The 9,892-nt window shown below is 28.4% G+C and overlaps 1 protein-coding gene and 1 long non-coding RNA gene across 3 annotated transcripts; both read left to right on the top strand.

Moving 5' to 3' along the window:
• Positions 1-699: 699 nt before the first annotated feature.
• Positions 700-8,899, top strand: LOC123269062 (pyroglutamylated RF-amide peptide receptor-like). Of its 2 annotated transcripts, XM_044734560.1 has the most exons (11): positions 700-878; positions 1,267-1,405; positions 1,982-2,245; positions 2,311-2,441; positions 4,738-4,859; positions 5,776-5,899; positions 5,975-6,180; positions 7,346-7,478; positions 7,758-7,918; positions 8,119-8,280; positions 8,491-8,899. In XM_044734560.1, the coding sequence occupies exons 3-11, from the start codon at positions 2,113-2,115 to the stop codon at positions 8,498-8,500; spliced, it is 1,182 nt and encodes a 393-aa protein (XP_044590495.1). In that variant the 5' UTR covers positions 700-878; positions 1,267-1,405; positions 1,982-2,112; the 3' UTR covers positions 8,501-8,899. The 2 variants fall into 2 exon arrangements, with proteins under 2 accessions (XP_044590495.1, XP_044590496.1); XM_044734561.1 differs by lacking the exon at positions 1,267-1,405.
• A 248-nt stretch (positions 8,900-9,147) lies between these two features.
• On the top strand, positions 9,148-9,873 carry LOC123269063. The gene is made up of 2 exons (XR_006510348.1): positions 9,148-9,523; positions 9,618-9,873. It is a non-coding gene; the product is annotated as an uncharacterized LOC123269063 (long non-coding RNA).
• The last annotated feature ends 19 nt before the right edge of the window (positions 9,874-9,892 follow it).

Raw genomic sequence — 9,892 nt, forward strand, 5'->3', positions numbered from 1 at the left:
CAATAATTTTTAATTATTGCCATCCCAAATGAAAATTATGCAAAATTTATAATTTATTGTTATTTTTTTCTTATTAAATTGAATAAGACGGGTAGTAGAAAAGTCCTTTATTTGGTCAGACATCAATCAACTAATATATGAAACTTTCAATCAGTTATTAGATAACAATAAAAATAGGAAAAAAAAACCATTAAAAAATTTAATAAATAAAAATAAAGTTTATTTATTAGTTGAATTGAAATGGTCGTCAGTAATAATGTTAAAAACGTTGAGACGATATAAATTACCACTCGGTCTAGTTAAATAATAAAAAAAAAAATAATAAATTTTGTAACAAAGTATTTACATATCTCGATCTGTGTGTAATAAATTTAAAGAAAGAGGATCGTGAATCACGGATTTATTAAGTTAAAAATAGAAACGAAACAATTTGAGAATTTTTCTAACTTATGATAGAATCCAGCCTAAAAATGTCTTCTCACAAATAATATAACTTGTTTTTAATGATTTAAAGAATTAATGACCTTATACCTCCGTAAAAGGTAAACCATAAAATATTTAACATATAACTGGCGTTCCTCTCTCTTTCTCTTATAAACTTTTAATCGAATAATTGAATTGAGCAGACTCTGATTGAGACAACTCGCTCTGAGTCTCTGCGTTTGGCCCACACCACATCGCGTCTACCATCCTCATTGTTCGCCGGTACTCACTCAGTGTTGCGGCATCCCGCGCGCGAATAACTTCTATTTTCATCGGATACTTGAGAGTTCTTTTTTTTTTTTCCTCTCTGTTAATAACTTTTAAATAAAAATTGCTCTCTTGCGGTTTATTGATAACATTAATCAATATTTTTGTACTATGAAATTAAATATCAGGTAAGAAAGGTGTAATTATTTAACTTATAATAACATTGAAAAATAACAAATGTCAATAGTGAGAAGACATATGATAAATATCAATTTATAATATCCTGACGCTAATGCTGATAGTTGATAGTTTGAAACACCTGATGCCAGTGGCCCTGAAGATGTTTTACTATTTTTAAATTAATTACCTACTGGACCAACTGAGTTAACGAGTTTTTTATATTCTTTTTTATTTTTTGCTTAATTATGTAAACAAATTATCGTATAAAAACAAACGTTATTATTACAACACTACAGTCAAAAGTGCAATAAAGATATTTTTTACTTTTGCAATGTTAATATATATATATATATAGACATTGAATAGAAAACTATTCATTCGTTTATGTGTTTATAGTGACGTTATTGATGTCGAGTATAATCTCGAGCAATCATCATCATGTCAATTCCTTATACGGTTGTTGTAACTTGTAAACATCAATGCATCCTTGCACATTCTATCATCTTGATCGTTTATCTATCGGCTAATTTAATAAGTAGGTATTAATCATCTCTTTTATTTCTATGAATTTTATCAATAATCTCAATTGAAATGTCTATAGAGACATCCTGGAATGCTTACTGACAAATTAACCTTATAAATTACCCTGTTGCCAATAAAATTATCCTTTTATATTTTATATTATAAAATATACACTGACCATTTATCAATATTGATATAAAAAATTTTTTAATTTTTTATTTAACTTGATGATGTATTACGACAGAGACCCGAGGATCCTATTAGCATATCTTGATAAGCGATAACGTTCCATATCTATCGTGTCTCGTTAGTTTATCACTCCACCCACAAAACCATTAAACCTGATCCTGATCCTGATCTAAACTATGTTGTTACTTATTTTTTACACAATTTATTTTATTACTTGATTTAAATCACTTTTACACTTTTACACTACCTTTTACTTTTATTTTAATAATAAAAAAAAAAAATAACAACTGTTTTATATATAAATGGGTTTAGTGTCTAGTTGCCGTTGGCAATTTTAATTATCGAAAAAGGATTATTATACTGTTGTAAATTATTAAAAAGTAGGTTGGTATTGTTACAGATTGAAATGGGGATTATCAGAAACAAGTCCTCATTACCGGCATTGTTACTCTACTAATCAAAATTCGAGAGTTAGTTTACTCGAGTTTATTTAATTATAAACCGACTATATTATTCCTCTCTGTATTAAAAATGAACGATACAAATGAGACTGGGGAAATGTGGGAGGATTATGATATTGAAGAGTCCTGGAATTATTATGATTGGTCGGAATTAGCTCCTGCACTTGTTATTTACTCTATTACCTTTTGTCTTGGATTGACTGGTTAGTATATTTTTATATTTTATATTAACAATGATAATAATAATTATTATTAATGATTTTAATAGGAAATATAGTTATAATAGCGTCAACATTATGCCCAAAATTACGTCCACTACCATCGACACCGACAAATATTTTTCTCGGTGGATTGGCCACCGCGGATCTTATTTTAATTATTTTCTGCATACCCGTAAAGGTAAAGAATAAAAAAAAAATAATAATTGCATGTATTTTATGTATACTTGTGTGATATTTAAGTACATATATAAAGTATATAAAGTAAGAGGGGGAAAGACCTGACTGAAAATAAAGTCCAAGTCCGTGCCAAATCCACAAGGTCTAAAATTAATAATATTACCAGAAAACCAGAGTCACCATGTGTTGACAGAAAACGGAAAACGTTTATACATATCGATATATATATATATATATATTTACATAATGGGTGTCGATTGAACGAATGCGTAAATGTTTTAAAACGTTTATTAAACTAAAACATCTTCATCTTGATATTCTTAATGCAATGTATATGCATGATTACATTAGGTGCATTAAAAGAGTACATTCAGAAGATATTATTAGACGATTTAATGCCGCCGTCGGCTATTATTATTCCACTGGAATTTAACATTTTTATTATTATCATTATCATTTTTACTATATATACTTTTAAAATAATTAATTTTAAATCGGTGCCTGCGTGACACGTTTCCAAGTGAATAATTTTACTTAAATTGGATTCCATCAGGTTTCATATATATATATATATATACCCCGAATTGACCTAGACAGTATTCCAATTAGTTTTTACTTTTAAAGTTTGTTTCCAATTTTCCGAAACGGCAAAAGACAAAAGAACTACAAGACCAGGAATATATGTTATGTACAATCTGAAATTCGATATATATTACTTTACTTTTTTATTTTTTAAACTTTATAAAATATATGTATTAAAGATTGATGCGCGTTTATACCTACAAGGAGATTTAAATTAAATCTCTTTGTTTTTCTAAAATTTAATTGAAACTTTTAATCTTGAATGTCTCAGGTTTTTTCTTTTTTTTTACTAATTGAAAATATTCTTTTAGCTTAATTGATATTGTTTGTGTTGAAAAATTTTAACTGACTGGTTTTAAAATGAAAGGATGAATTTTTTTAATAAAAATAATGAAAGCTTCTGGTAATTCATAAAAATTTTTTAATATAAATTTAAGAATAAAAATTTAATAAGACTCGTGAAATTTCAATATGCAAAAATGAGCTTGTATAAAAATTGTTGAGAAAAAAAAAAAAAAAAATGTGATTTGCCATAAAACAAATTGATTCATTTTCAAATTCCCGAGTTGGAATATTATATAGATGTTTGGTGTCTTGTCTATCTTTGCAGTGCTGAGGAAAAATATTTGCGAATCACTTCCACCTCAAAGCCTTTGTATGTTAGATGAATAGAACAAAGTATCTACTTTGAAAAAAATTACTCATTTTCTGAAACTATCCGCGACAATAAAAGTAAAAGTTTTGTTCTTTCCTGTTTCATCTGCTCACAAAATCGATCGTTGAATTTTCGAGGGTAATAATAAAATCATATATCTTTGCGTTAATTCACCGTCCGTGGCGTTGATTAAAAAATCCCAACCCAACTCAATAGATCAAGAGGGATTTAGAATTACAAAAGGGTCGGATTAACAATCCTATTCAATGCCGATATACTCGATCACAATATCAGAATTAATAATATTTGATATTTGATGCGTATCAATCGAGATGAATCTAAATACTATTACTGCCTTAACTCAACCGGTTGGTAATAAATATTACTATTGTACTTATTTTAATTGAATATTAAGTATCATATTATTATTATTATTATTATTTTTTTTTTCGTTTTTTTTAATAAAATAATTATCAGAAGCATTAGATTCTGTAAATAGTAATCATTAGATAGAATTTATCCGTTCGTTAGATAGTTAATAAACCGAGTAACGAGCGTCTTGACGTATTTTAACTTAATAACCGTCTCTCTGGTGCTCACAATTGACGACGACGAGCAGACAGCCCTCCACAATCCGCTATTTGAATTCATCCCAGGTACATCGCCCGTTATTTTATTATAACCCATATTCTTCCTAAATAATTAAATTTTTCTTCTCCTTCTTTTCATCCCTTTAATTCAACATTCTAAATTTAAATTTAAATTTATTTAACTATAACCGCATTAATAACATTAATTAATAACAGGTCAAGTGTAATTGATAAATATATTATGTATATTAGAGAATTTACGGTAATCGATGATAATTTTCTGGTCTAATAATGGTATTATATATATATACTCGCCTCTCAATCTATAATACAAACCAATAAATACGCAATTAAATTCAGTGTACGTGTTAATGTAAACCCTTTAAGGCACTTGTAATTACAAATTGTTGACATGACCATTTATGTCGCTTTAATTAATAATAATAATAACTATTATTATTTATTTATAGATAGCCAAATTATTTTCTTTTACTTGGACTATGGGAGCATTTATCTGCAAATCAGTACACTATGTTCAAAGTGTCGCTGCAATATCTTCAGTTCTTACACTCACTGCAATGTCTATTGAAAGGTAAATAAAAAATAAATTTTTCTCCCCTCCGGGTGGAAAGCGTCAATTTTCCGCCCGCTGTGCTAAATGAAAATGCCGCTTTCCGCCTCTACTCCGTCGAGGAGAAACATAGTATTCTCACCACGGGCAGGAAATAAGAAAGTCTCAGATCATATGTTTGTCGACCTCGGCTTCGCCTCAGTCAACAATTACATGTAATCTGAGACATTTCTCATTTTCCTGCCCTAGGTTAGAAATATACTAATTTATCATTGCTCATTCAAATCAATTGTACATGTATTGACAATCTGGGATAAACCAAAGTGAGCTGTTGTCACCGATGATCCAAAATTCAACGTGTGAATAAAGTGTGTACAAGTTGTCAATTTATATTCATGAGTTGGTTGGTGACACGAGTGCACCAGGTATACCACCCACAGTACCTAACACCCCAGAGAATTCATTTCGATCCAAACGTCCGGCGCATTTTAATTTTTTTATTTTTTAAAAATCTATCTAAACTTTATTCAATCTTTTAATCCTGTGTCTTTTTTTTTTTTAATTTTTTATATTATCAAAAATGAATGTTTACTGTAGATATAAAAAAATGAAATTGATCTCGGTATTTCGTTATAAAATGTCGGATTTTTGATTGGTAGAAAAATTTAACCCTAGAGTAAGATATAACACAGTAAATATCTTTTTTTTTTTATAAATTTATTTACTCCCAATCGTACTATAAAGATAGATAATATAAAGCATACACCGAAAAGGTTTAAACTTTTGACTATCCCTAGATCCCAATTGTTAGGCCTTTATGAGTTATATAAATCATTATCAAATTGGAATCCAGGTTATATATCAAGCATCTCAATTTTATACTTGATCTTGATATTATTATTGTTATTTTTAATCAATGGCAATTCCTTTTTGTCAGATATTACGCAATAGTACATCCGATGAGAGCTCAATACACTTGCACCATCAGCCAAGCAAGACGGATTGTCATTGCCACTTGGACCGCATCATTTTTTTTGGCCATTCCAATAACACTTACTCAAGTATGTAAATATTCTATATTATAATAATAATAATTATTATTAATTTTTAATAATTTGTAATTAAAATGTTGTTAGATTCATAAGCCAGTGGGAGTTCGGGTTCCGTCTTTTTGGTGCGTACGTGACTCGGATTCTAAACTCCTCTGGCGGATACACGAGCTTTACATGCTCCTGTTAGTGTTGGTGATTCCCCTCGCGGTTATGGGGTTTTGCTACACCGCTATATGCTGGGAAATTTGGCGCGTTATGAACCGAAGATATCACATGACGTCCAGATCTGCGTCAGTATTTATTATTTTTACTATCTTATATTCAATAAATATAAAAGATATAATATACACTCTGTCTGACACCTCAGTATAAACCATATTTACCACATATCTACATGATATTTTATACCCCCATATACTCTATCAGATAGACAAGCTAATAAATTTAACAGAGTAAGGAATTAGTTTTTTTTTTTTTTTTTCACTAAGTGGATTAGCTTTTCAAACTTTTCCGATAGACAATAAAGACTATCTGGGAAAAAAAAATCACAAATGATTTAGATCTCTTGATTTTTCTTTTAGACTTATAAATATGATTTATATACAAGTAATAATGTAATATATGTGCTGCTGATATTATGGTAAACTTTATTCAGGATAATAGTCTTAAATCCCGCGTTTTACCGGTTATAAAAGTTAACTATATCACTAGTAAATCGGTTGAGCTCTTTGACCTTAATATTTTTTATTTTATTGGCAATTCAAAAAATTACACCCGGTAATAATAAACAATTTTTGACATAGACAAATTTTATAAATTTAACACTTGATTATAAAATTGAAATAATTGTTGATCTAAAAAAAAAAAAAACAAAAGTTTATTTATGATAAATTTATTGGGTGTATCTATAACAAGTCAATTGCTGTAAAGTTTATTAGAATTGGTAAGTGCATAAAATATAGATAAAGTGTAATGTAAACAATTGTGCTGAGTAATCTAGTAGACAATGATGATAATTCGTAGGCAATACCCGTATATACATTTACTAATAAATTAGCAATAGAGATAGGGAGAGAAATAGGGGAATAGAGGAAGAGAGGAAGAGAGAAATAGGGATAGGTGCTGTTATAAGGATTACCGTATTTTGAACATATGATCAACAGATAACATGAAAAGCCACTCGAGATTAAATAAATTTGCGTTGGTAGCATATAGGGTCGGTAAACATGCACCACCAATACTCCTATAAGCCTATATATACTAAATTTTATCGTCATCCTTGTAACATATATTTGTATATTTTTTTTTTTCCCCCTCAAAAACCTCAATCCGATATTATTTGAATAGTATAAATTTTTTTCGTTTCTCTGAATAAATTCTTTAGATTTTTTTTTAGTATTGGAGTAGTTTCGAGGAGACGAATGTGCTTTTTTACTGACTGTGATATTTTTACAGATTGAGTCCAACGATACCCTCAAATAATGGAGAGTGTATTCTTATGACAGACAGGGGACGAGAAAGCTCACGGCGATCTAGAACCAAGCGTGGAAGTACCAGAACTGAGGGTGAATCCAGGACCATTAAACAGGTTTTGTTTTTTTTTTTTTTTTTTTTTTTATTTTTTTCCTAAAAACATTTCAATGTTAATTATTTTGAATTATTGCATTATCTATATTGAGTTTTCTTAAAGAAATATTAGTTGGTTTTTATTATTAGATAAGAAACTCGATAATTTAACGAGATAATCTGAACCCAGAGTGGATAATTTAAATGACAGAGTTGAAATATAAATCGATAATACTGGTGGTAAATTTTTTTATATTAATTTAAAAAATTTATGATTGTGAATAATAAATTATTTATTTAGGTGGTAAAGATGCTGGTAGCTGTGGTAGTCCTGTTTGCAATCTGCTGGAGCCCACTGTTAATTGACAACGTTCTTACAGCGTACGAGTACCTTCCGCGGGTTAAACATGGCCCTATAAAGCACATGAATACCGCATTTCAGTTGATGGCCTACTTCAACAGGTATTATCTTTCTATCTCCGTCATCCCGCTAATCCCCACCGGCGTCGAGTTTTGCTTTATTTTCAAAACCTTTTAATCCCTTAATTCCTCTTTAATTAAATAATCGATAACTCATTACCCAAGTTAATTATTTAATTAAATATTCAATTATCTCTATTATTTTAATTATTTTAATAATTTAAATATTATTTTATATTTAGCTGTATCAATCCAATAGTGTATGGATTCATGTCGAAACACTTTCGTGAGAGCTTTCTTGCAGCAGCTTGCGGGGGCTGGTGGTGTTGTTGCCGAAGAAAAGTCTATACACCCCCGGTTAAACGACACCCCAGTCTCAGTCAAACTAGAACTACAAGTGTTAGGTAAGTACTACTCATTTTCCTTACAATATATTTTATTACATAACTCTCAAATCAAATATTCTAATTAACTTAACATAAGTTTAAATGGTTTATACATATATGGACTTGAAAAGCGCAAACAATTACGGATTGATTCAATTGACAAACTTGTTAAATAGTAGTCACTTATGTTACGCGTGAATCGATTTTATAAACAATTATTTGTTCCAGGTGGGCATGACAGCTTCATTTATGCTATTAAACCATCAATCTCAATCTCTAACTCCCAGTTTCCATTAAACAGTTTTCAACTAAATCAAATTAGAACACACACATTTTAAATATTAAATGTTAATTATCACTCCAGCTTAAACATATCACAAGTAATATTTTATATTTATTTAAGTATAAATGTCCGTTGGTAAAACAAATATATTTAATCTATGGTTATAAATATCAATAATACAAAAAAAAAAAATATATATATATATAGTTGTCAATAATGTGTGTTAGTACTGGAGTAGGTTAGAGGAAGCATTTATTTGTTAAATTTTTAAATGTTTATATATTTAAGTGGATGAGTATATGTATCTGTGTATAAATTATTTATGTGAAAAAATAAATAAAATCTGTAAACACATTTTTTATTTATTAGTTTGGATTTGCGCTTGCAAAAATAGATTATTTCGAATTTGAGGCTGAGAAATATTGTTATAAATATTTTTTGGTAAGATTGAATATTTACAAAAAAAAAAAAAAAAAAAAAAAAAAAAAAAAACGATAAATAAATCTTAAAATATGTATGGCAATGTAAACAGATTATGAACAACTGGGTTATCACTATCAAATTATTTATGAAAATTTTTTGAAAAATTACTCTATACTGTTGTTATTATTTTTAAATTTATTTTATTGAGTATTATTAAAATATTTAATGTTATTTTTCATCGTGCAGCTGTTTTTAGTCTTGTATACAATATCAAACGACAGTAAAAATATTAAAAAGTATTAAAACTTTTAAGAAAGTAAACTCTATAAGTTATTTATTTATATATGAATAATGTCTGATAAGATATGATATTTATAAACATTGAATATGTAACGTATTTGTAATTAGTATCGATTAAACCAGTGTCAGTGTTACTTGGATTTAATTTTTTTTTATCAAATAACAATGAAAACTTCCTTGTTTAAAATAATTGGTGTATGTTGTTTTGTAATCGCATTAACTGTTGGTGAAAACTGCATAAAGTTGTACCAAGAGGTATACTTATATAATATTTAATATGAAAAGAATTTATTTATTAAACTGCTTTTATATATGTCTATTAAAATGTTTATAATCTTTTGGACTTTAGTGTTCAGATGATAATTTGTGTTGTAAAACGATTCCTACTATAGAAAAATTATCATCTCGAGCAGGAGAGCATTATGGAGTTGAGTGCCGCACAAATCGGATTATTGGTGCACCAAAAGATTCTAAAATTAAAAGTATATCAAGGTGCAGCCTCATACTGACCTCTGTTCCTGATATTGATGAAACTGATTAATTGTTGTTAAAAATATTTAAATGTAAATTTGTAATTACAAAAAAATAAACAACAGTAATAATAATTGAATTGATTTTAAAATC

This window comes from Cotesia glomerata, linkage group LG7 (assembly GCF_020080835.1).
Source record: "Cotesia glomerata isolate CgM1 linkage group LG7, MPM_Cglom_v2.3, whole genome shotgun sequence".
NCBI classification, from domain to species: domain Eukaryota; kingdom Metazoa; phylum Arthropoda; class Insecta; order Hymenoptera; family Braconidae; genus Cotesia; species Cotesia glomerata.

Bases quoted from the DNA above. Each gene is read 5' to 3' on its own strand.
- LOC123269062 (XM_044734560.1), top strand. From the start codon at position 2,113: ATGAACGATACAAATGAGACTGGGGAAATGTGGGAGGATTATGATATT. The intron at 2,246-2,310 runs GTTAGTATATTT...TGATTTTAATAG, and splicing joins CTTTTGTCTTGGATTGACTG to GAAATATAGTTATAATAGCG. The intron at 2,442-4,737 runs GTAAAGAATAAA...ATTTATTTATAG, and splicing joins TTTTCTGCATACCCGTAAAG to ATAGCCAAATTATTTTCTTT.